The sequence below is a fragment of the Macaca thibetana genome, chromosome 1 (genome assembly GCF_024542745.1).
Source record: "Macaca thibetana thibetana isolate TM-01 chromosome 1, ASM2454274v1, whole genome shotgun sequence".
Taxonomy (NCBI): Eukaryota; Metazoa; Chordata; class Mammalia; order Primates; family Cercopithecidae; genus Macaca; species Macaca thibetana.
Window position 1 is genome coordinate 122,088,558 of NC_065578.1, and position 27,058 is coordinate 122,115,615.

The window sequence follows — 27,058 nt, forward strand, 5'->3', positions numbered from 1 at the left end:
TAATTTTAAAAATAATTTATTAATTTGATCTCTTCATTTAAAGATAATATCCAATGCCTCCAAGTTCCCACCCAAGAATTCTGTTGCACAGGGCTGGAAAAGTTCTGGAGAACATTCTTCTAGACCCTCTAGGCATCATGTCACAGGATGTCCTCGCCACAGCTGGAAGAGTGACTCTGAGTATATGAACGAGGGGCTACAGTGGACTGTGCAGTACCTAGGGAGGGAGAGACAGGGTTGCAATGAAGTCTGGAGGGATTTAGGGAATTCACTGATTGTACCAAACAAAAACTGATATTTCTTCTCTCCTATTCCATACCCAGGTGAAAGTGGGAAAGACAGGAAGAGAGACCCCAAGCTGCTTTCTAGTCGACAGCTAGTGACTCTCTGATTATCTGCAAAGATTGGGAAAGGAACTTAAACATGACATGTAGATTTTCCAGAACTATTTACTCCTGGAGCTAGGAGTCTGTGAACACGTAGGTGGGATCTTGTAAGAAGCAGCCTTATCTAGATTGGGAATAAGCTATGATAGTTTTAGGCTGTGTGGATCTGGTCAATTTTTGTGCTGCCTACTTCTCTTTGCTTCTATGACCGGGCATTGCTGCAGAAAGGAAGAAATATGGAAGTGACTTCATCTTTGATTTTTTTTCCTTCTGGAAGCCAGAAAACTCCAGTTTTCTTCCCTGAGCCCTTTTTCTGTTGCAGAACTACGGTGTGGACTACAGGTCCTACCTATGGAAGATGGAGGTAGATACTTCACAGGGAATACAAACAACCCAGACAAGTCGCATCTTTAGGTAACAGATACTTTCAAAAATGTACTTTCCTGCACCCATTAAAATTTTAGTCTCAGCCAGTCAGAAAACCTGGTGTCCTCATGCACTGGGATAACAGTGCAGTATGGCTCAGGCTCAGGTTTTGCTGGGCACACCACAGTAGGCCACACACTCTCACATGCAATGGCTTCAGGTATGGACCAGGGTCTTTCCCCCTAACTGGCTTTGGTTATGATGTTGTAGGTCATCATTCTTCTGGCCTTAATATGAGAGAAGAAGGGGTGTAGAATAATTGGTCTCCAAGTGAGAGCATCCAGGGTGAAGAGTGTGGGAATAAAGGTCGTTAGCACAAGAGAAGAGGCAGGTGATATCCAAGGCATATAGTAATGGCATAAAGGTGGAATGTTGCTCTCATTCTGCTGAAGTGGGCACCATGGAAACCTTGGTGCTACCAGTCGCCAGTCAGGCCACAAGCCCAAGAACAGCACCAGGCAGTATAAGGACATATAAGAATGGCATCACTTCAGATAGTCCTGAGAATGAGACCTAGCCCTGTTTGGGGCAAACCACTCGCTGGGAGCAATAGTACCCTTCCTGCTTCCCTATCTGGGCTGATTGTAAGGAACAAATGAAATCATGCACACAAATGTGCTTTACACCTGTAACACTCTGCCCCAAGAAGCGATATGCCCTTTTGAGACTCCCTAGATGTGGACAGAAACATAAACTTTCTGCCTTTCTACCTTTTCCTTGGTCACCATTGCTGAGCACATGCTCCAGCCTCTCCCTCAGGCGGTCATTGAGGCTGACAGACTCCTCCAGGCGCTGGCGCAGTTTCTGGATCTCAGCAAGATTCTTTTCCAGCAGGTCAGCCGGTACTGCAAACCACCAAGACATAGGAGAGGTAGGAGGTGGGGAAGCCTGATCATCCCTGGGCAGCTGTGGGGCCTGCCTGGCATCTGTCTGCAAGATCTCTACCTATCTCTATCCTTCCGTCAGCTTCTTCCTCTCTCCTTGGCATTCCTCTCTCCTTGGCATTGAGGAAGCACCAGGCAACTTTAGTTAAAGCTCCTGGGCTTTCAACCACAAGGTGGCCCCTGTGAGGAAACACCACAGGCCTCCTCCCAGACAGAGATCACCAAGTACATCTAAGGGAGATGGACACGGGGTGAGAAACTACTAAAGGCCTCTAGGCAGAACTGGCCTAGTAATGGGAAAGGCTGTCTACCTCCTGGGCATGGATAGCAATCCAGAGAATCTCTCTCTCCATCTCATCCCTCTCTCCCATGATGATCCCAACTCAACAGCCTTTGAGATTCACTCACTTACAGAGAGAAAGACCAAGGTAAGTGCATATGAAATTAAACCAGGCTGTGAATAATGAGTAATAGTGAATGTTCTCCTTTAACCAGCTTTGGCAAAAAAGGAACATGAAAGAGCCTGGGGAGGTGTCAGGATCTGAAGTAGGAACAGGAGAGAAGGGAACAATCTCCAAGGAAGGAAAAAGATGCACAGAGGGAGGAGGCTGAGAATAGGCTTTACCCACTGGGAGATTTTGCGTAGGGTCAGGTTTTTCTCTGAGAATTTAAAATGTCATATTGTTATATTACCCGGGACACAGAAATGGAGCTACTTCAAGCCATTCCTCTAAATAGCTGCACTCCTAGCTGCTGGGTGCCAGGATGCTTGGCTCCAAATCCAAAAGCAATGTTTATGGGGGCAGGATTGGCTCGTGGTTGTATGCATGGTGTGTGTCAAAGAGTGGAAAGAGTGTGTAGGGGTGGGTGACTCTGTAGAAATAGTTTTCCATCCTACAGTAGCTCTTGACCTAAGGAAGACCTTCCCCATGGAATCTGAGCTTAGCATTCCAGGGCAGTCTTAATCTAGGCTTAAGAAGGTTGTAGTACAGAGAGAAGCCAGCATTTAAATGTGAGGTAACTTATCCTCCTTGTAGAGCACCTCAGAATGTCCCTGACTTCTCCTACTCTCCTGCCCAGAGTGAGTTCCTAGGTAGGATGACTAGGAGAAGGCACTTACAAAGAACCAGCACTGAGCTGGTTCTCACTGTCTGGCTTATCCACATATTGTCCCATCATTTTTTATGAGCCAAGTTCTAACAGAGGAATCAAAAAATCCTCTGGCCAGGAAAGGAATGTGTCATTCCTATCAATGGGCTCGATTTCACCAAGTGCACCTTTGTGTTTTACCAGAGGTTTCGGAGTTGGGCTGGTACAAACAGGAGAAGGAGGCTAGGTCTCCAGATGCATTCATTTTTTGAGGCCTCATCTCTTCCCATGGGCCACTGCTACCGTGTTCTAGTGTCCTGCTCAGCTGGCCAGTGCCGCTTGAAGGATGGAAGGGCTGAGCAGACCTGGCTCCTTGGTTGCTGGGCAAAGCAGCTGAATCAGCAGAAGTGGCAGCGCTGGCATCTGTCCAGAAAGGAATGTGAGTGAGAAACCAACAGGGAAGTCATAAATGAGTGTTTTAAAGGTAATTATAGTGAGTTGAATAGTGTCCTCCAAAAATTCATTCAGTGAATGAATTCATTCAGTTCACTTGGAACTTCAGAATGTGATCTTATTTGTAAATGGGATTTTTGCAGATGTAATAAGCTAAGATGAGATGACACTCAATTGGGGGTATGTCTTAAATCCAACATGACTGATGTCCTTATGAGAAGAGAGGAGACACAGATAAAGAGACACATAGAGAAGAAGACCATGTAACAACAGAGGTAGAGATTGGGGTGATGTGTCTACAAGCCAGGGGAACACCCCCAGAAACCACCAGAAGCTAGGAAGAGGCAAGGAAGGATCCTTCCCTGGAGCCTTCAGAGGGAGCATGACCCTGCTGACTTCCTGATTTCAGACGTTTTCACTTCCAGAACTGTGAAAGAATACATTTCTGTTTTAAAACGCCCAGTTTGCGTTTCTTTGTGTTGGAAGCCCTCGAAAACTAATAAAGCAATCCATGGAATGAAGGCTAAGGCAGATGTCATCAGATTCATTTTCCAAGGACTCCCCATTTCACTCTAAAGTCACTGGTATTTCTCATCCTATGACATAAGCAGTAGTGGTTAGATATGATATCTGAGCATCACAGCACACACAGGAAAAATATGGGGCCCCTCTCCTAGCTCCTTTTATGATTTCCAGATCCTGGGGAGGTACTTCAGAAATGTTTCTTCTAATAGCAGGACTCACACCCAGTCCTAGGAGTTCAGACAGTGAGGGATGAAGCATTTTGTTGGTCTGTAAACAGGTGACTATTTATTCAACATTCTATGCCCTTGCCAGAAACACACCAGCTACTCCTTCCTGGGATTGTTTTACATTGAGGCTATTGGAGGAGGAGGGGAAAATGGCCTCCACTTCTGGACAATGTGCAGAGAACCGAGACAGTGTTGCTTCCACTCCTAGTGGTTCTCGTTCTGGCCTCGGCTGACTCTGGACCTGCAGTGAAGCTGAGCGGGTGTCTAAGGCAAGTGGTGATTTGGATTCTACCTAGAATGGCTTTTGACACTGCAAAAATAATTCTTATGTACAGCTCACATTGTCTGGCTCCTATCCAAAGGACAGCTAGTGTACTGTTGCATAGGGGATTGTAGAAGCAGAAAACACATGGCATCTTACAGCTCAGTGATGCCATGACAACATGGCCAGATCCTCTGGGCCCTTCATTACTGTCTCCCTTTAAGAGAAAAAACCCAGCTGGGGTGGCAGGGCCATAATTCAGAGAAAAGTTTGAGTCTTTCCCCTGTCAAGGATTATTATCAAGGGCTAAAGAATAGACAAGTTTCTCCTCTGAGCAGGTGGGAGTGAGGTTTCTGTTTGCCCTCAAAACATCATGTTCTTTTAGGAACTGTATATTTAAATCAGTATCCAGTAGGTCTCTCCTTCTCCAGTTGATAAAATATCAGATACTAATTAGAATCACTCTGAAATAAGGAGTAAGGACAACTATGTTAAGTCTTTAATACAATGCCTGACTTAAAGTAGGAACTCAATCAAAATGTGATTCCCACCCCCTTTCAAACCTCCTTTATCTCAGAAAATCAGTTTACTCTCAACCATGGCCATAGGAAGTTCTAAGTTTTATCAGTAACAGTGATCAGTGTTTTAACATTCCCTGGCCATACCACATGGGGAACATGCCCTACACTGCAGATGGAAAGCAACAGAGACTAGACTTTTGTGAGGGAAATTTAGCCTCACAGTGTAGTTGTCATGCCAGTGCACTACAGGTTGACTGTTCTAGAAATTCTGATTGAAAAAGCAAAGAGGAAGTGGTGATAAACAGTTGCCCCTCTGAAAGGACAGTGACTTCCAATGGGAAAGAGAAGGGCTTTAATCTCCCTCAGGAAAGATATTCGCAGCAAAAAGTAAGGCTAGTGCTCTCCAGATGCATCACTCCAGAGGCCACACCTCACTGCAGGCAGTGGCAGGGATTGCAGGTAAGGGAAACATGGGCTTGCCCTTCTGCCATCTCTCGGGGCAGTGCTGAGGTTGAAACAAGTGCCTCTGGGCAACTGAATCAAGGATGCACGTAAAAGTCCCATTGGCCCCTTGAAATAGGTGATGTACACATCAGGGGCAGCTCATCTATTTACAAATGGTTAGATAGAAGTGTAATATGTATAAGGTCTTGTCCCATCTTCAGAGGCCAGAACTCTGTGCTGGGTACACAGAGCAGAAAAAGTGAAATGAGAAAAACACTGGCTCCAGAAGCCTAGCAAAAGAGGTGCTGAGGAGTGAGCACCCTCCGTATGCAGCCCTTGACTTCTCAGGCTGCAGAGTGAAATACTCAGAACCTGAGCTTTGAGTCAGGTAGACTCAAAGCTGCTTTGTCTTCAGTAAGTTCCTCAACTTTGCTGAGCCTCAGTGTCCTCCACTAGAAAAGCAGAACACCACTACCTACTTGAGGGGATCACTGTGTCAATTAAATGAGGCAACATATGTATAGTGGTCAATATTGTGAGCATAATAGGTGCTCAATCAATGAGAAGTTCCTGTCTTTCTTTGGCTGCTATAATCTTAGAGGAAACATTTTGCTGCTTTGCTCCTCATTGTGAAATGAGAAACGGGAGTAGTACCAGATCAAAACCCATTACGGGCTGGGCATGGTGGCTCATGCCTGTAAGCCCAGCACTTTGGGAGGCTGAGGCAGTTGGATCACCTGAGGTCAGGAGTTCGAGACCAGCCTGGCCAACATGGTCAAACCCTGTCTCTACTAAAAATATAAAAATTAACCGAGCATGGTATCAAGCACCTGTAATCCCAGCTACTTGGGAGGCTGAGGCTGGAGAATCACTTGAACGCAGGAGGCAGAGGTTGCAGTGAGCTGAGATCGCACCACTGCACTCCAGCCTGGGCGACAACAGCAAAACTCCATCTCAAAAACAACAACAACAACAACAAAAAACCATTATGGCTCATTCATTACCTAAAATAGCCACTTTAGAAAAAAACATCAGCTACAGCCAGGGACTAAAAATAATTTCCTGGTATTGTCCACATTAGGATTTGATTCATACTGGCCTAAAACTTCAAACACTTTTCTCAAGAGGAAAATTAAAGAGAAAACTGAGCAGGAGAAAAAAACTTAATCTCTTCTTCCCATCTCTACCAAGGCTACCCCAAGGACCCTCTCAGGGAAATTCTCAGGAGGGACATGCTATGCTGGTTGGTGATATACTCAGCTTGAACCTCACAGAATGTCCCCATTTACTGATGGTTTAGAGGGTGTTATAGCAAACTTATTAGGATGATGGATGGGGTCTGTAAATTCACAAATGATAAAGGTGATTTTAGTGGTGAACAAAAAGTAGGAACTGTGGCTGTTTACCCCAGGGATTCCAGGATCAGGTGCACAATGTTAGCAACACTCATGTCCCTAGTTTGAAAGATGACATAATTGTGTGCAGTGAAGAGGAACTATTTGCCCCCTTTCTCCCCTTCCCAACTCATGCCCCCCAAGTCCAACACCATGTATGTGTCAGAGAGGATCTAGTGACTGATGACATGTGAGACTGGGAATGGAGAAAAGCTACCAGAAACCTTTGGGGCTTATGCTGAGCACTGAGTCCCATAGCTATGTCCGACTAGGTGCATCACGGTGGATCTATAGGGCCCAGCTGCAAAGATGCCACCTCTTGGCCTAGATAATGTGTGAGCACCGAAAAACTGGAACCATGTGGGTACTCACTGACTACAGTCACTGAAGGACGCACTTCCTGCTTGTCAAGCTGTGGAGACGTGCTGCTCAGGGAGTGATGTGGGGCAGACCGGGTGTGGTTGTTGCACCAGATCTGGGGCTGAGTCTGGGACTGGGCATCCCGCTTGGTCTCTAGGACTTCTGTCACTTTACTCATATTATGCATCTTCCTCAAGATACTAGTGGGGTAAGAAGGAAGAAAAAATAAAGGCCACCTAATGCCACAGCTGTACTAATCTGGAGACTCACAGGAGAAGTAAAGGGGAGGTCAAGAGGATCATTCCTTCAGAGGAGAAGCCAAACAATTCATCTCTGTTTAGGGATAGAGTATGGAGGGAAGGCAGGGGGCAGGGAGAGCAGCAGTTGTCTGGTGCATTGGCTACAAACATCCTGAGGAAAAGAGAAGCCTTAACGGGCCCTTTAAATAACACTCATGCTTCCTTCACAAGACACCCAGAGACCCATAAGAGTTCAACTCCAGGTATGGGCATGGTGGCGCATGCCTGTAATCCCAGCAATCTGGGAGGCCAAGGCAGGAGAATTGCTTGAGCCCAGGAATTCAAGACCAAATTGAGAAACATAGTAGAGACCCTCTGTCTACAAAAAATAAAAATAAAAAATGAGCTGGATGTAGTGGTGTGCACCTGTAGTCCCAGCTACTCAGGAGGCTGAGGAGGATCACTTGAGCCCAGGAGGTCAAGGATGCAGTGAGCAGTGATCGTGCCACTGAATTCCAGCCTGAGCAACAGAGCAAGACCTCATCTCAAAAATAAATTTTAAAAAATGTAAAAAGAAAAAAAAAGTTCAACTCACTCTGTGAACATAGTTTTTTAAATAGTATTTGCCGTAGGCCGTTTAAAACAGATTCCCCGGGCAATGTAGCCTCACTGGTGTCTTGCAGTTTCTAGATCTCCTTCCCTAAGTATAGAGACACAGTATAAACTTTTGTTTGCAAGGAAAATTTGTAGCTGTTTAACATCTTCCAGCACTCCTTGGGTCACCCTTGAAGAAATCAGATATAATCTTACTCTGGTCTTTAAATAAGGGAAATCCCTGGAGGTTCAGAAGACTCCTAAGACCCAGATAGGTTAGAGCAGCTCTATATTACTAAACTGGTGAATTAATTGGTGAAAATAAAAGAATAATACATTTTTTAAAAATTTTTAAAAGTGAGACTGCCTTATCACTAAGGATACATAATGGTTTAATGAATAAATAAGCTATTTGTTTTTTTACTGGCCGTGTATGCTACTATTTCTTTGAGCTTCTGGCTCTTGCTTCTGGATCCTTCACCAGATTACATCTTCGATAGTCCCTGAAAATTTGGAGTTACCTGAGAGTCGAAGGCACCTGTCCTACTTGATTCTTCTTAGTTGTACAGTCATCTGAGAACAAAATTCAAAAGGACCAGTCATGCTTTAAGTGGGTCTCATTTCCCAGACTGCAGACAAACACGGAGTTCTATCTGGGACCAGAGACCTAACTACCTGATGCTTGCCTTGATTCCAGGATACTCTGAATTTTCCCAGATCTTGGGTTGAGTCTTTAGAGAGCTTGCCTGGCAGGCTTTCCTGAGCCCACCATGAAGGTCCTCATCTCTACTTGCTTTGCCCTGAGTCACAGCAAAAAGCTAAAAATGTCTTTATTCCCACAGATCATGGGACACGTATCCAGCTGCCCTCTGGACCACTCCAGTCAAAGCCTCCAAGTCCTGGCACAAGGCCAGCACCCAAACGCCTGGCTGTGTGTTCCACCATAGATTTCATGCAGAACCTTCTCCCTTCTCCAAGATGATAGACATCCCTGTCCCACCTGCCATGAGGAGACAGCACAGTGAACTCGCCCTCTGCTACTATGTGCCCTTGGGTCCTCAGGGAGAAATTTCATGTAAAAGGCTCCTGAAACAGCTAATTATCTCAACACCTTGTACTAGTACACACAGCGCCTAAACCATGCCAAAGTCAACATGATTCTTTTTCATTTTTTTGAAGTGCGCTGATTAATGTTACTTATTTAATCCCTAGAACAATAATGCAACATTCAAGGACTGGTATTATTTGACTTAATTTTTTAGGTAGAGAAATAGAAATCAAAATAAATATTAACCTGTCCAGAGCTAGTAAGGAACACATATAAGCTAGAGGTAGGGTCTTTGGATTCCCAGTTCAGGGCCCTTCCCAGTTCAGCTGCCCTTGATCCTTCTGTCTTTCTGCCAATTAGTTTCAAATAAATACCATCATCCCCGGGGATGCCTCCTGCCCTCACAGTCATATTCCATGAGGGATGGAGGTGCTGGTGGTCATCATGGCATCCTCAACCCTTCTTCTTGGAGCTCCTCACCAGCCAGTCCTGACTCTGTCATGGTCTTAAGGTGGTAATTACAAAGCAGGACACCAGTTGAAAAGTGACTTGTGAATGGGGGTGGGATCCTGTGAACTTAGGACCTTGGGAAAGACTGAAAATCTTCCTAAGCTCTGCAGCCAACTTACCCGTGCTGAATTTTCTGGCAAGGCTCTCTGCCAGCTGGCTTCCTTTGGCCAGCTGCTCGCGGAAGTGCTGCTCCATATAGTGGTCAATGTTATTGCTGTGGAGTAGCTCCTCAAAGGCCTTTACTGTGTTCTTGACATGCTGAATGAGAAGCTCAGAGGCCACTCTGCCAAGCTTCATCTTCTGCCGTAGATGGGTTAACTCTCGAGCCTGATCCTGAATCAAGGAATGATACTTCCTAAAGTAGAAAAAAAGAAGTAAAGTTGGATAGGAATAACTGATAGGTTATAGCAATTTAGGAGAAGGGACTTGAGAGTATCACCAAAGGAGGCCACACACTGAATTCTAGCATATGTTTAGTGTCCTGAATATGGTAAAAGGAATGAAGGAAATGAAAACAATCTTTATGTGAAAGATCCCTTCTGAGATTGTCATTTTCCCTGCCACTTGCTAAAGAAGAAAAATCACATGATCATATTAATAGATGAAGAAAAAGCATTTGACAAAATTCAACACTCATTCATCATAAAAACTCTCAACAAAGTGGGAATAGAGGAGAACTTCCTCAACTTGATAAAGAACATCTATAGAAACTCTACACTAATGTCATACTAGAAACTAGAAGCTTTCTCACTAACATCAACAATAAGGCAAGGATTTCCTCTCTTACCACTCCTTTTCAACATCATACTGGAAATCCTAGCTAATGCAGTAAGATAAGCAAAGGAAATAAATGGTATACAGATTAGAAAAGACGAACTAAAACTGTCTTTGTTCACACATGATACAGTTATCTATGTATTATACAAAATCTCCAACATGGTGAAACCTATCTTTACTGAAAATACAAAAATTAGCCGGGCGTGGTGACATGCACTTGTAATCCTTGGGAGGCTGAGGCAGGAGAAGTGCTTGAACCCAGGAAGCGGAGGTTGCAGTGAGCTGAGATCATGCCACTCTGCACTCCACCCTGAGCGACAAAGCGAGACACTGATTCAAAAAAAAAAAGAAAGAAAAGAAAAAGAAAAAGAAAAGAAAGAAAATATGAAAGAATTGTCAACAAAAATCTCCTGAAACTAGTAAGTGATTATGTCAAGGTAAAATCTAACAAAACATGTACAAGATCTGTATGAGGAAAACTACAACTCTGTTGAGATCACAGAAGCACTAAATACACAGAGAGATATTCTGTGTTCATGAACAGGAAGACTAAATATTGTCAAGACGTCAGTTCTTCCCAACTTGATCTGAAGATTCAATGCAATACCAATCAAAATCTCAGCAAATAAATCTTGTGAATATCAACTAATAGATGCTAAGGTTTACATAGAGAGGCAAAAGACCCAGAATGGCCAACACAATATTGAAAAGGAACAGAGGGCTGATTTGACCTGGTTTCAAGACTTACTGTAAAGCTACAGTAATCAGGACAGTATGAGATTTGTGAAAGAATAGACAAATAAGTCAGTGGAGCAGAATAGAGATTCCAGAAGACTCCAAAATATAGCAGATTGATCTTTGACAAAGGGACAAGGGCAATGGACAAAAGATGGTATTTTCAACAAATGGTGCTGGAACAACTGGACATCCACATGCAAAAAAAGTGAATCTAGACACAGACTTCACATTCTTCATGAAAACTTACTCAAAATGGATCATAGGCTTAAATGTAAAACAGAAAATGATTATAAACCCCTAAAAGATAACAACAGCAGAAAATCTAGATGACCTTGTGTTTGGTGATGACTTTTTATTTATTTTATTTATTGATCTAAAGATTCAATGCAATACCAATTTTAATTTAGAGACAGTCTCTAAATAAATAAATTATTTTATTTATTTGTTGGAGGGCATGATCATGGCTCACTGCAGCATAATCACACCATGGTGTGATCATGGTGTGATTATGGCTTACTGCAGCCAAACCCTTGGGCTCAAGTGATCCTCTCGCCTCAGCCTTCCAAAGCCTGTGATTATAGGTGTGAGCCACTGAGCCCAGTTATATGATTACTTTTCAGATATAACACAAAAGGCATGATCCATAAAAGAAATAACTGATAATCTGGACTTCATTAAAATTAAAAACTTCTGCTCTGCAAAAGACACATCGAGAGAATGAGAAGACAACACACTTGGAGAAAATAATTGCAAAAGACATATCTGGTAAAGGACTATTATCCCAAATACACAAAGAACTCTTAAACTCAACAATAAGAAAATGAACAACACCATAAAAAATGAGCAAAAAACCCTGAACAGACACCTCACCAAAGATGACGGTAAATAAGAATATGAAAGGATGCTCAACATCATGTCATTAGGGAAATGCAAATTAAAACAATGAGATACCACTCTACACCTATTAGAATGGCAAAATCCAGTACACTGATAACACCAAATGCTGGTAAGGATGTGGAACAACAGGTATCTTCATTCATTGCTGGTGGGAATGCAAAATAGTACAGCCACTTTGGAAGACAGTTTGGCATTTTCTTGTGAAACTAAACATACTGTTACCAAATGACCTAGCAATCTGCTCCTTAGTATTTATCCAAATGAGGTAAAAACTTAACTTCACACAAAAACCTGCACATGATGTTTATAGCAGCTTTATTCATAACTGCAAAAACTTGGAAGCAACCAAGATGTCCTTCAGTAGGTGAATGGATTCATTTTGGTACATGCAGTCAATGGAATATTATTTGGTACTAAAAAGAAATGAGTTATGAAGCCATGATGACATGAAAGAAACTTAAGTGTGTATTACTAAGTGAAAGAAGCCAATCTAAAAAAGCTACATACTGTATGACTCTGACTATATGACACTATGGAATAGGTAAAACAGTGGAGACAGTAAAAAGATCAGTGGTTGCCAGGTGTTAGGGTGAAAAGGAGAACGAATAAGCAGAGCACAGAGGATTTTTAGGGCAGAGAGTAGTCATTCATTATAATAGTGGATACATGTCATTATACATTTATACTTGTGTCAAAACCTATAGGATATACACCACCAAGAATGAACCCCACTGTAAACTGTGGACTTTGGGTGATGATGATGAGTTAACGTAGGTTCATCAATTGTAACAAATGTTATCACTCGGGGGCAAGATGTGGATAGTGAGGGAGGCTATGTCTGTGCATGGGTAAGGGGCATATGGGAACTCTGTGACTTTCCACTCAATTTTGCTGTGAACTTAAAACTGCTCTTTAAAAGTCTATTAAAAAAAGAATGATCACAGGAGTATAATTTTTAAAAATATATTTGATAAAGTAGGTGTAGTGTAGGCTTTGCGAGAGCACAGGATTCTAATGTTATCTCTGCCAGAGGCTATTATGCAACTTTGATCAAATGACTGTCTCTTAGGGCCTAAGCGTTCTCGTTCTAAAATGATGAAATGAGACTAACTGACTCTTGAGTTTTTTGGGTGTTTTGTTTTGTTTGAGATGGAATCTCGCTCTGTCATCCAGGCTGGAGTGCAGTGGTGCAATCTTGGCTCACTGCAATTTCCGCCTCCCGGGTTCAAGTAATTCTTCTGCCTCAGCCTTCTGAGTAGCTGGGATTACAGGAGCCCACCACCATGCCCAGCTAATTTTTGTATTTTTAGTAGAGAAGGGATTTCACAATATTGGCCAGGCTGTCTCCAACTCCTGACCTCAAGTGATCCGCCCACCTCAACCTCCCAAAGCGCTGAGATTACAGGCGTGAGCCACTGCACCTGGCCAAGAGTTATTTTACCTCTAACTAACATTATTCTCTGGGTCAGTGAAATTTAAGTGGAATATATTGGGCAGTGACCTAATGGAGCATGAAGCAGGATTTGAATCACTTCCAAAGCTGTGCACCAACCACTTAGACAAATTAGTGATTTCAGTAACTTAGTATTTCAGTAACTGGTGCTCACAGGCAAATGCGTAATGGATTAACCCCATATTATTTAAATGCTTCCAAAAAGCTATAGGAAAATGGCCATTAAAAACTAACTGACAAATCTAGCCAATGGGCCTCTATTTGACAATTCTGCAAGCTTATTTTTAAAATTGAGCTTATCAAAATTGCCATTCCAGAAGCCAGGACCTGAGTTTCCATAGGGGATGGAGTAGAATGGAGGGGCCTCTGTATAAATCTACCTCCTCGGGAACTGGGATGGTTCAGCATTCACCGGAGCAACATATGAAGAAATAGGAGATTCCTACATGCTCCTGGGGATCCAGAAGAGAGACCACTCACGTGACTGGAAGATTTCCAGCTCAGGTAACCATGAAGACCATATATTTGGTGAATACATGCAATGTTAGTTAGAATAAAACCAAATTTCTCTGAATAATATAAAGTCATTACTAATAAAACTGTAATAGATTTTTCTCTAAAGAAATTTCCAGGAAGGTGTTAAGAGAAAGTCCTACAATTAAGGTATGGAGGCTGGCTGCAGGCCCTGAAAGCTACTCTGACGATCGATGACTTAATGCTGATAGTGGGAAGTCTCTTACCCACTGCGGGATACAGAGGAGAATTCTGCTTCCTCAGGCTGAGGCTTCTGCTCACTCACTTCCTTCTCAGCAGGTCCCTTCTTCTCTGAGGGCTGATGCATCCCAGCCTTCAGCTGGGACATTTTCTCATGAAGAGTTCTCTTACAGCCGTCTTTGAAAGGAAGGACAGAGAAGAAAGATGTCTACGTCTCCACAATGGCCAGGCTTTTCTCCAAAGCTACCTAAAGAATTGAAACAAAATTACGGCTTACAGAGATTAGATTATTAGTGAAGATCCTGTAGGAGGATAGAATCTCAAGAGCAGAGCCTACCAGGAAGTAAAGAGTGAAGCATACAACTTCCTCAGCCATGAGGACCCAACAATCCACTGGGTAAAGGAAAGATGCAGCAAGTGCGGGGAGCGGGGTGGGGGGTGTTGTTATGAGGAGGATGTGGAGGTCCCACAAGTGTTTAGAAAAAACAGGCAAATGATGAAATAAATGAATGATAACAAATGGGGTTTAAACTGAGCTAAGGGGTAAGTATTTTTGTTTCTTATAGTTGAGATAAGGTTCTTATAAAGTTCCCAAGGAATATTCCTTCAGAAGTCAGGAAGCAATTTTGCTTCCACAAGTTTTGAGAGTCATGAAGGCAGGAACATGGCAGAGCTCAAATGCCAGAGCTCAAATCCCATGTCACTGGGACATCAACAATAGTGCTATGGAGAAGACTCAGGTTGCCGGCTCTTGAGTCACAATCACAGAATTAGAATGTGGAAGTAGCTACAGAACCCAAGGAAGCCCTGCTTTCTGATAGCCACACTCAATGCAAGGCTGCCTGTTTCACCCTGGAGGTCTCTATATCAGTGGAGGCCACCCCTCAACAGCCAGCTCTAATGTTTGTGTACCCTTTTGCTTATATTGTCAACCAATTTCTAACCACAGTAAAATAACCTAAGTATACCTCTCCTTGAAAACATCAAAACATTTTCTCAGCAGACAATTTCAATAAAAACAATTCTTGTGGCTTTTCCTTAATTTTTTTTTTAACTTCTACTGATTCTTACTGTTCCTTTTTAGGAACTCTCCAGGTTTTCACTTCCTACATTCTTTCAAGAGTATAGTGCCTACAACTGGAGAATGATCATCTAAGTATGACTAATAAATTTAGTATCATGTTGTATTACCTTTTAATACATAATAAATAATATATCTCAATGCGATACTTGCTTCCTTTCCCTTGCAGTAGCAATGTGTAGGGGTTTCATTTAATATGAAGTCAATTTTTACCTTCCAAACTCCCATCCCACCGACCTTTGCTTGCACTGATGGGAAGACTCAGTCTATATCTGGTTTGCCCACATTCCTAGGCTATAGACTTCTGGGGCTCCCAATCTGAGAGGCACCATTTTTTTAGAAGGTACTGAATTTTAATTTCTGTCTCCTTTGCATCCTTACCAATGCAAACTGCTTTCAGCCACTCTCTGCTAGCCTCTCACCAGCACAGAGCTGAATTCACAAATGCCTTGAGGGGAAAACGTTTACCAAATGTTCAGTTCACATCTCAATTCACTCTAGAATCTTGGCTTTTCAAGTCAGAATACCAGGACAGCTTCACATGTCTACCCATTCCCCAACCCCATGAGGTTACTTAAAGTGCTGCTGTTTTCTCTGATTCCTAACCACTGCCCTCTCCCCAGCTTCTCAGCCTCTTGTCCCTTGCCAAGAACTAGCAAATGCCCTGAGGGGAAAAATTGTTTAATTCCAATGATCTTCTCTCTTTCTCTCTCTCTCTCTCCCTCTCTCTCTCCACCCCTGTTCTGTAGCTGGCCCTGTGGGTCCTAGCTTTTCAAAGACTTCAAACAGTATTCCTTTAAACAAGATTTTATCTACTTATTTTCAAAGGGAGTGCTGGTTTGCTACAAAACTCTATTGTAACTGAAAGAGGAAATCTACAAATTCCAGGTAAATCAAATTTTCTTACCTTGATTTCTGAAGAAAAAAAAAAAAGAGAAGAGGCCACTGGTAGGTACATACTTGCATTTTTCTTGTAATACTTAGGTAAGTCTGAATGGGTATTAAAGGCTCTTGCTAGAATCAAGTGCTAAAGATTGTCTACCATGAACTAAACAATCATGCCTGCCCAAGGTCCAAGAATTTGATAAGGTTGGATCCAGTCCCCTGGTGCACTAACAGAGATCCTGTAGGGGATAGAATCCTCCTATAGAATTCTATGTCTGCACTTTGAGTAGATCCTTCAAGTAACCAGTTTTTCAGACACCTGGCCATTAATGTGGGGAGAAGAGGTCAACTAAACCATTGAACATTTCTAATTTATTTTAGGGAATGTTGAAAGTTCTCACTGGCACAGTTAGAAATGAAAACAAAGACATAATAATAATAATAATAATAATAATAATAACTGTTTCAAGAGCATTATCATATGACTGGCATGGTTCCTAAGTGTTTTACTGTCTAGTAACTTATTTAGTCCAAGTAACAACCCTACAAAATAGTGTTGATTTTTTTGTTTGGTTGTTGTTGTTGTTGCTGCTGTTGTTTGAGATGGAGTCTCTCTCTGTCACCCAGGCTGGAGTGTAGTGGCGTGATCTTGGCTCACTGCAACCTCTGCCTCCCGGGTTCAAGCGATTCTCCTACCTCAGCCTCCTGAACAGCTGGCTGACAGGCCCCCACCATCCTGCCCAGCTAATTATTGTATTTTTAGTAGAGATGGGATTTGACCATGTTGGCCAGGCTGGTCTCAAACTCCTGATCTCAGGAGATCTGCCTACCTTGGCCTCCCAAAGTGCTGGGATTACAGGCTGAGCCACCGCGCCCAGTCGATAGTGTCGATTATTATAACCCCTTGTTGCAGGTGAGAACATTGCACTGAAAGACTGAACTTACCTTTCCAAGGGTCCCATCATCTCTATGAGATTGAGAGCCAGGACTCATCCAGACCCTTGCTCTGAGCCATTAGGCTTGGTGGGAACTAAGAAGATCTCACTAAGACGCACATTCCCTCCTTCTTGCTCAGTGTGCAAGATTTCGAGGAGAAAATGGAAATTAAAAGTAAGACCTACAAGATGGCTATTATTTTAAAAAGAGGGAAAGAAAATTACCAGTGTTGGTGATGATGTGGAAAAATTGAAACCCCTGTGCACTGTTGTTGGGAATGTATTAGGTTGGTGCAAAAGTAACTGTGGTTTTTGTCATTACTTTTAATAGCAAAAATCGCAATTACTTTTGCACCAACCTAATAAAATGGTACAGCTACTGTGGAAAACCATATGGTGATTACTCAAAATATTAAAAATAATATCACATGATCCAACAATTTTACTTCTGAATATATACTCAAAAGAACTGAAAGCAAGGAATCAAAGAGATATTTGTTCACCTACATCAATAGCAGTATTACAATAGCTAAAGAATGGAAACAACCCCAGTGTCCAACAACAGGTAAATGAATAAACAAAATGTGGCAAATACCTGCAATGCAATATTATTCAGCCTTAAAAAAGAAAAGAAATTCAGACACATGCTACAACAGAGATGAACCTGAAGACATTATGCTAAGTGAAATAAACCAGTCACAAAGGGAAAAATACTACATAATTCTGCTTATATGAAGTACCTAGAGTAGTTAAATTCGTTAGAGACAGGAAATAGAAAGGTGGTTGTGCCAGGGGATAGGGAGGGAAGAATGGGAAATTAATGGGTATAGGGTTTAGGAACTTTAGTCTAAGAAAGTAGAATATTGGATGCCAGAAATTCAGTTTTCTTTCTGTTCCAAGATCCCCTTTAGCTAGAGCAATATATTGAAGTCAGAGTTCTTAGGGAAAATCATTGTGTATGGAGATCATCCTGTGGATCAAATGTGACTCAATAGTAGATCAAAAGATATTCCACTTTTGCAGATATTGACACCTGTTGGACTCACAGGATTTTATCTAGTATTAGATAGATAAGATGTGAACCACTTCCCAACACTGCAGACTCAAATACTAGGAAATACTAAGAACCTCAAGACAAACAAATAGCCAATCCAAAAAGACTCACAGACTAGATAAGCTGTCAGCTACCACCTAACAGATAATGTATTCCTGTTAACCACTATCCCCAGATGTTCATTTCATAAAATCAAAAACAGAATTCCATATTGATCACTGATGGGAAAAAATAGTCAACAATGTACAAATGGGAGAGAGAAAAAATACTTGTCTAAGAATTACATTTAGTGTCTAAAAGTCAAATAGCTCAATTTCTGCTCATGAGATTCAACAGATGAACTGAGGGAACATATGCCAATAACTCTGAGATTACAGGTCTACATGGAATGCCCGTAAGGTGCAGGATTCTATTAGCTGTGATGATATGTCTCACGTGGGCAAATCTTTGTGGAAATAGCAGGAAAAAAGAAAAACTGTCAAGGAATAATATAGAGACAGTGTGATGGTTAATTTTATGTGTTAACTTGGCTAGACCACAGTGCCCAGGTATGTGGTCAAATATGATTTCAGAGGTTTCTGAGAAAGGGTCTTTTGGATGAGAGTAACATTTACATTAGTAGACTTTGAGTAGAGCAGGTTGTCCTATGTCATGTGGGTGGACCTCATCCAATCAGGTGAAGGCCTGAATGGAATGAGATTGACCTTCCTAGAAGAAGAGGAAATTCTACCAACAGAATATTTTAGGACTTGCATAACAACCCTTCCCTGGGTCTCCAGCCTCCCTGCCTCGAACTTTCACAATCATGTGAGCGAATTCTTTAAAATAAATCAATAAAAATAGATAATAGATAGATGATGCTGTTTCTCTGGAGAACCTTGACTAATATAGATAGCATACTAATTCACCCTTGCCATTTACAGAGGAAAGAGTGGAGTAATAAATATCAGATACCAATAACGTTTTTCTTCCCTTGTGAAAGCTGCTTGGCACAAAGCTATTACGGGCGCGGTGGCTCAAGCCTGTAATCCCAGCACTTTGGGAGGCCGAGGCGGGTGAATCACGAGGTCAGGAATCGACACCATCCTGGCTAACCCGGTGAAACCCCGTCTCTACTAAAAAATACAAAAAATTAGCAGGGCGAGGTAGCGGGCGCCTGTAGTCCCAGTTACTCGGGAGGCTGAAGCGGGAGAATGGCATAAATCCAGGAGGCGGAGCTTGGAATGAGCTGAGATCCAGCCACTGCCCTCCAGCCTGGGCGACAGAGCGAGACTCCGTCTCAAAAAAAAAAAAAAAAAAAAAAAAAGAGGTGACTCTAGCCTGGTCTTCTCCAGACCTACTCACCACAGAAACAAATTATAGCTATACAAAATATCTTGAAGGTTTAGCTGAAGAGATGGGGAGATACCCTACTGCTCAATGTCCCTCATGTCACCTGTTGTACCTCCCCTTAGTTAAGTCAGGAGGGCAACACTCCTTTTATTTTTTATTTTATTTTGTATGTTTGTGCGTATGAGATGGAGTCTCGCTCTGTGGCCCAGGCTGGAGTACAGTGGCATGATCTTGGCTCACTGCAACCCTGCTTCCCAGGTTCAAGTGATTCTTGTGCCTCAGCCTCCTGAGTAGATAAGATTACAGGAAAATCATGGAACCAACTTAATTTCAAAAACAACATGTAAAGGATTAGATGATGGAATAAACAAAAGAAGAAATGCCTTCATCAAAAATAATGCAGAGGGCAATAATAATCTTGATTCTACTGATAACATTATTGATCGAGCAATTATTAAATCTAGGCACATCCTGCAAATGAGGTATTATTACCATCCTCATATTACAGTTGAAAAAATATTGAGGTACAAATAGCTTGTCAACAGCCCAAGGGCACAGACAAACAGAAACAAGATTTCACCCAGAAGCCCTGAACAGATCACACACAGTTTCTCTTGTTCCCTAGTCCAAGGAACTTCTGTACCCTCCAACTACATTTCTTCCCAGGCAGAGACCTTCTTGGAGGATGAGAAGCAGCCACTAGATGACAGGAGGGGAAGTGAGGTATGTAGTCTTCAAGGGAGCAGACCACCTTGGGAGTTATAAAAGGGTACAGACGCCTCTGGGTGGGGTCGAACCACCAGCCTTTTGGTTAACAGCCAAACGCGCTAACCGATTGCGCCACAGAGACACAGCTAAGCTTTTGCTTTCATTCGAAAAGAGAGTAAGCTGTCACTAAACGCTAGCTAACACCATGCACCTTTTGCAAAATGACTGGGTAATCTCCAAAGCCTCGGAAAGCCTGAGCAGTCAGAGCGACGAATCCACTTGTTTGTCAAGTTTGAAACCTGTGCGTTGGGTGATTCCGAAACGCCCCGCGCCCCGTCTTGTCCCCTCACCTAACTCAGAAGCCAGCGCCTCCGGAGACGCGGGGACCGCGACTCCTGTTAGAGCGACTTGGGCCCCAGGGAAGCTGAAACGCCCAGGGCGCTCAATTAGGACTAGTTGAATTAATAATACATTTGAGAGACTGAATATACAATCGGACAGTGGCCGGATTATACGTAAAAATAGAACTCTGATCCACTACCAGGGGCCACCTGTACAGGAAATCAACTTCCTTATCTACAAACAACCGGGGAAGCCAGCCTGCTATTATATAAGTCAGACTCACCGGGAGCAGTTATCTGTAGTAACAAACAATAACTTCCATAACAATCGGCTCCAAATGGCCAGAGCTTGGTTAGTAACTGACACTTTCCCTAATTTATCTTCCCACTTGCAACTTAGGACGAACCAGGGAAAGCCAAATATGCACCCATAACCAAGCACACAGGATGTCCCCCTTCTAGTTAGCCTCCCTCCCCCACACCAACAGCCTCCAATCAGGGCACACCTGAAGCCTTCCCTTTCCTCAGCTCTAAGGCTGTCCCACTCCTCTGCCTGCCTTCTAGGCTCCGTCAAAACGCAAGTGCCGCTGGCTGATGCCCTAGTGTCAGAATAAATAACCATTGCTTTTTCATTTGATTGGCCTTCATTTTCACACTTTGTCATCTTTAAGCTTTTAGTCCTTTGGAAAATTCTGAGAGTGGAAAATAAATGAAAGGTTTTTTTCAAAGTGGGGAGTTCTTTTTTTAAAGGCTTTATGCTGGTCAACAGATTTCCAAGTGTGCAATGTCCCATGGGGTAGGCCACAAAGGGGCCTAGAGTGCACCATCTGCGCTGCTGCAGCTCCTGGCTCTCAACAGATCTGAGATCTAAGGGGTCTGTGGGGTCAGTGGGCAAGATCAGGAAAGGGGCAGGGACCAAAGGAGACATGAAGAGGGAAACAGCAGGGACAATGAGACCTCCCAGGAGACTTGTGCAGAGGCAAAGCCTGGATCCTGAGAGATAAGAATTGTTTTTGTCATGTATTTGAATGGGAAGAAATAGAAAAAGGACATGAAAGAGAAAAAAAACACAAGAACTTGTAGCTATCCAAGAGCAAAACAGGAAAATATTGTGGATGTTTTTGCATCAAAAATATTAAAAGCAGCCCACTGGCAACCCCAGGTTTATGATGCACCATGAGAGTATAACAGTTAGCACTCTTCGTTGTGGCCGAAGCAATCTTGGCTGGAATTGGAGCCGCAGTAGCATCTGGCTTCCTTCTTGGCAAGATTTGGTATGTGTTACAGTTTCACTTTTTAAATCCCCTTACCAACTGCACCCAGTAGCTGTGGTCAGAGAGTAGGGCTGTGTCTCCCTGCAACACAGTCAGGACAAGAGAAGGAAACCCCCACAGTGCACTGACCTAGGGCAGAGTCTTTGGGGAAGGTTAGAAGGGGCCGTGTGTCTGAGCATGTGCAGGAACCATCTCAAAAGGTAAAGAGCCCTGACTCTCCAGGAGCCTTGTCTGTAGCTTCAACTGATGTAATGGTGTGGTAATAACCATTTTTCTGGCTGAGATATTTCAAAGGTCAGTAAGGCCTTTTTAGATGCAATGACAATGAGCTTGGTATGAGTTCTCATTCAACAGGGTACTTTACAATAAAATCTGATAATGTAAAACCCAATAAATGTAATAGAACCTAAACTGGATGCCATCCTCCACTTCCCCCACCCCGTTTTTTGGTAGTTTAATGTAATTATACTACATTACTGAAGTATAATTCACAAACAGTAAAATGCACAAATCTTAAGGGCATAGAAATGTAACCATCACCTAGATCAAGTTATAGAAAATTTCCATCAGCCCAGAAAGGTCAATAACCTCCTGTAGATTCCCACCTACCTTCCTTTCACTTAGGCAAACCATTCTGATTTCTATCTTCACAGATGAATGTTGACTGTTTCTGAAATTCACATAAATGAATATACATTTTTGTGTCTGACTTCTAATTTCATGCAGCATAATGTTTTTGATATGCATCCATGTTTTGAGTATATTATTTTGGTGTTAATTAATGACAATTAATTCTGTGTGGTTGACTGGGTTATTTCCAATTCTGGCTCTCATGAGCAAAGCTGCTATATTCTAGTACGATTCTTTTTGTAGACATGTGCACTCATTTTTCTTGAGTTTGTTTATACTTTGAAGTGGAGTGGCTAGGTCATGGAGTAGGTCTAAATTTAACTTTATTATAAACTGCCAAACAGTTGTCCAAAGTGGTTGTGCTATTTTACCTTCTCACCAGCAACGAGAGTTATAGTTACTCCACATTCTTGTCAGTACTTCTTGTCTTTCAAGATTCTTCCATTCAAGCTGTTAAAATACCTTAAACCGAGTAGCTTACAAACAAGAGAAATTTATTTCTCACAGTTCTGGAGGCTGAGAAGTCCAAGTTCCAGGTGCCAGCAGATTTTGTGTCTGATGAGGGCTCACTCTCTGGTTTATAGGCTGTGCCTTCTCCATGTGTCCTCACACGGTGGAAGGGCAAACAAGCTCCCTCCAGCCTCTTTTATAAAGATACTAATCCTATGCATGAAGGCAGAGTCCTCATGATCTGATCAGCTTCCAAGGGCCTAAACTTCCTATTACCACCAACTTGGGGATTAGGAGTTCAACAAATAAATTTGGTGGGGGGATGCAGACACACAAACATTCAGACCATAGCATTGCATAAAAGTAGCTCATCACTGAAGTTTTAATTTGTGTTTCCCTAATAAGTAATGATTTTGAACATTTTTTCTTATGTCTTTTGGCCATTTAGAAATTTTGTGTGTGTGAAGAAAGCCTATTCATGTATTTTGCTCATTTTTAAATAGCTTGGCTTTTATTATTAATGTATAAAAGTTCTCTCTAAATATTCAATATCTGAGTTATTTTTCAAATAAGCATACTGCAAATATCTTCTCCCAGTCTTAAGAAGGCTTGCCTTCTTTCTTGTGGTAATTTTTTGATGAGTAGCAGTTTTTAATTTTGATGAAATCCAATTTTATTTTTTTGTGACCTCTAAGACACCTTTCCTACCCTACAATTGTGCATATATTTTCCTGCATTTTCTTCCAGAAACGTGTGTTTTTATTTTTATTTTTAAATCTATAATTCTTCTTAATTTCATTTTCTGATCTCAGCATGATGCTTAACCACTATAAAATCCACAACTTGCAGACCAACAGTTCAGTCTCCCGGAAACTTGTATAACCCTTGATGTAACAACATTTACAGTAGTTTCCTGCTGTGCTCTTTGACAGCTATAGATCCTTGTGCTTCCACCCCTCACTCCCTCCCTCTCTTGCCTTCTCCCTTCTTCTCTCTCCTTTTCTCACCCCTACAAGGTGAGAAAACCAGAAAGACCTAAAACTGAGGAGAAGAAAGACCTGGTCTAATCTGTGCTCAAGATATTAGAGCACAAGAAGAAGAAAGACTGGGTCTGATCTGTGCTCAAACCACACCTGTATTCTGGTTTGTAAATCTAGTTCTGCCCCTGTGTGGCCTTGGATAAATAACTTAAACTTTATGTGCCTCCATTCTTTCTTCTATAAAATGGAGCTAATAAGAGTAGTCTTAGGCCAGGTGTGGTGGCTCATGCCTATAATCCCAGCACTTTGGGAGGCCAAGGCAGGCAGATCACTTGAGGTCAGGAGTTCAAGATCAGCCTGGCCAACATGGTGAAACCCCATCTCTACTAAAAATACCAAAATTAGCTGGGCATGGTGGCAGGCACCTGTAATCTCAGCTACTCAGGAAGCTGAGGCAGGAGAACTGCTTGAAACCAGGAGTTGGAGGTTGCAGTGAGGTGAGATTGCACCACTGCACTCCAGCCTGGGCAACAAAGCAAAACTCCATCTCAAAAAAAAAAAAAAAAAGAAAGAAAGAAAGAAAGAAAGAAAGAAAGAAAGAAAGAAAGAAAGAAAGAAAGAAAGAAAGAAAGAAAGAAAAGAAAAAAGTAGTCTAATTCATTTTGCCATTGTTAGCTGTGTCTGGATATGGTTGATGATTAATTAATAATCAAGCAGAATGATCTTCCTCATTGTCATTTTCCTCTGCATTATTTTTGAAAGCCACTGTGCTGATGTTTTGCATCTTAAATTAGTTTTGCTTCTAAGAATTCCTGTAGATGGACTCATGGAGAATGCCCACTGTTATGTCCAGTTCTTTCTTTCTGCATAATGTCTCTGAGTTTTATTCACATTGTTGAGTATATCAGATGTTCATTCCTTTTTATTGCTGAGCAGTATTCCATTGAATGAGTATACCACACTTTATTTACCAGTGTCCTGATAATAGACACTTAGGTTGTTTGTAGTTTTGGGTATTGTGAATAAAGCAGCTATGAACGTTCCTGTTATAATTTGTGTGTGTGTGTGTGTGTACATGTTTTAAAGTCTCTTGGAAGAATATCTAGATGAAGAATTGCTAGGAAAAAAAAAGATGTTTATGTTTAAATTTATAGGAGACTGTCAAACCAAAGTGATTATAACATGTTACATTCCCTCTAAAAATGTATGAGTTCTAGGTTTTCCATATCTTCACCAAGATTTGGTGTTTTCTGACTTTATAATTTTGCCATGCTAAAATGGTGGAGTGGTATCTCAATCTTGTTTAAGTTTATTTCTCTCACAACTAATGATATTGAGTACTCTTTTATGAACTGACTGGCCACTAGTATATTTTCCTGTCTGAAATGTCTGTTTAAGCTTTTGCCCATTTTTAAGATGAGTGTTTCCATTTCTAATACTGAATTGCAGGAGCTAATTATATACTCTGGATACAGGTTCTTGGTTAAATACGTTTTGTGAATATTTTCTCCTAGTCCATGGCTTGCTTTTTCATTTACTTAATGGTGTCTTTGGATGAAAAGACATTTCATATCGATAAAGTCTAATTTATCATTTTTCTGTTTTACCTATTTCTCTGTGTAATATTTAGAAAATACTTGCTTTCTGCCAAGTCATAATAACATTTTCATGCATTTTCTTCTAAAACTTTATAGATTGCATGGTTTGTTCTGTGATAAAACTCAAATTAGCTTTTGTGTATGTTGTGAGGTAGGGATTGAGACTTTTTTCCTCACTAGGAGATATCTAGTTGGTCCAGCACTATTTGCTGAAATGACTCTTCTTCCCCATTGTACTGCTTTGGTGCCTTTTTTGAAAAAAAAAAAAATCAATTGGGCATATAACAAGGATCTGTTTTAGGTGTCTCACTTCAGTTTCATTTATCAATATGTGTATCCTTTTGCCATGTTCACACTGTTTTGTTTATAGTAATAAATAGCTTAATAGTAAGTCTTCCAGGTTTGACAACTCAATAAACCTGAAATGTGTACATCCTGTGGTGCCACCATGAAAATCAAGACATGCTGTCACTTAATCTCCCTCATTTCACTAGAGGACACATCTCTCATAAACAATGGTTGACCCCTTAGCCAAAGATCCTCTGTTGCACTCTCTGGAGAAAATAAATCTCCAGTTGCCTTAAGAGCTGATCTAGAGGTGATCTAGATACCTGCAACATTCAGCAATGAATTTAGATTTTCCTTGGAAAAAAGTTCATTTTCAATGTGGTTTTTTTTTTTTTTTTTTTTGCCACAGAATTTTTTTTTTTTCCTGTTACTTAGTAGCATGAAGTACAACATTTGGTTTGCAATTTCTGTTCTGTGTAGGAAGAAAAACTTTAGTGGAAACAACCAGTACTTAAAGACCATTTTATGAGGCTGTCATTCACATATTATCTCTTTTGCCGTTTTTGTTAAAATGGTATAAGGTGGGCTTTATATGCTTTCTGTATATTCTTTGGAATGTGTATTTAAATTAAAAACAAAATTAAAATATTCATCCTAGACTCAGGTTAAAGTCCACCAACAATACACTTAAAATAGGATGGGCCCAACCTAAGTGTACAACCTACCTGCTTGAAGTGTGTAGTTGGTGTGTGTGTGAGACATTCTCAACAGTATTTGTGTTCCCTGATGTAGTGATTTTCGTTTTCTTCCCACCCTTGAAAGTCCTCGACTTAAAACCCATCTAGAACATTTCCTTTGCTAAGACTTTAAAGTATTCTTTCTTCAGGTAAGGGCAGTTTTTAAATAGTTATCAGTTACATGCTTGGAATTCATAGAAAGCTTGGGGAGAAACAATCCAACGGCACAAGTTCAAGCGCCCGACGGGGCGGAGAAGGGACTGTATACTCACTGATTGCCAAGCCGAAATTGTCCGACTTGCCTGCTTTGGCTGAGACTAGAGACGGAAACTCCATTCAACAGCGACTAGAGGGCTGAAACAGGGCGCAAGAGTGCGGCTGCCCTTCGCCTACCGGTCCCTCCTGCCTTGACGCCTTCGGAGTTCGAACTGACCCGGGACGTTGCTGGAGCCGGCAGGAACTGCAGACTCACCACGCGCGTCCCCGCACACCCGCACCTGCGCCTGGAGAACTCCTCGCCAATTGAACACCCGGTCCCCCGCCGAGCTTCGCTGCAGGTTACAGGAAAGAGGTGCAGGGTTGCGGACCCGAGGAGAGAAGCCGCGCGGAGAGGACCGGGTCCTGCCACTGGTCCCCAAGAAGACAGGCCTAGAGAGGCCGATTTTGACCTGCAGGGCCACAGTCCAATGGCCGCTTAAAACCCTAATGTCTGGTAGCGAGTTGAAGCGATCTCTGTGCCTTGCTTGTCGTTTGCCAAAATTCAGAGACCAAGAAAGACAATAGCTGTGGGGATCAAAATCTGCAATTAACCAGAAAAGAAACAT

At 42.0% G+C, this 27,058-nt stretch overlaps 1 protein-coding gene and 1 non-coding gene across 5 annotated transcripts; both read right to left on the reverse strand.

Annotated features, from left to right (window-relative positions):
* LOC126932185 (myomegalin-like) lies at nucleotides 1-26,590 on the reverse strand. 4 transcript variants are annotated; one of them, XM_050750860.1, is made up of 8 exons: nucleotides 26,507-26,590; nucleotides 13,968-14,188; nucleotides 9,482-9,717; nucleotides 8,326-8,377; nucleotides 6,984-7,171; nucleotides 2,987-3,208; nucleotides 1,523-1,657; nucleotides 1-217 (listed from the first exon to the last, which is right to left on the reverse strand). In XM_050750860.1, exons 2-8 carry the CDS (start codon nucleotides 14,087-14,089, stop codon nucleotides 141-143), a joined length of 1,032 nt encoding a protein of 343 aa, XP_050606817.1. In that variant the 5' UTR covers nucleotides 14,090-14,188; nucleotides 26,507-26,590; the 3' UTR covers nucleotides 1-140. The 4 variants fall into 4 exon arrangements, with proteins under 4 accessions (XP_050606817.1, XP_050606806.1, XP_050606828.1 ...); XM_050750849.1 differs by having other exon boundaries at nucleotides 13,968-14,118; nucleotides 26,507-26,577; XM_050750871.1 differs by lacking the exon at nucleotides 26,507-26,590 and adding an exon at nucleotides 14,279-14,691.
* TRNAN-GUU (transfer RNA asparagine (anticodon GUU)) lies at nucleotides 20,005-20,078 on the reverse strand. The gene has a single exon. It is a non-coding gene; the product is annotated as a tRNA-Asn (tRNA).
* Nucleotides 26,591-27,058: the final 468 nt, after the last annotated feature.

What these genes read in the sequence shown, in the direction of transcription:
- LOC126932185 (XM_050750849.1), bottom strand. Translation starts at nt 26,570, where the DNA reads ATGGAGTTTCCGTCTCTAGTCTCAGCCAAAGCAGGCAAGTCGGACAAT. An exon ending in TGCCAGAAAATTCAGCACGG is followed by an intron (nt 8,378 to 9,481) that starts GTAAGTTGGCTG and finishes TTTTGTTCTCAG; the next exon opens with ATGACTGTACAACTAAGAAG. An exon ending in CAATGGTGACCAAGGAAAAG is followed by an intron (nt 218 to 1,522) that starts GTAGAAAGGCAG and finishes CTCCCTCCCTAG; the next exon opens with GTACTGCACAGTCCACTGTA.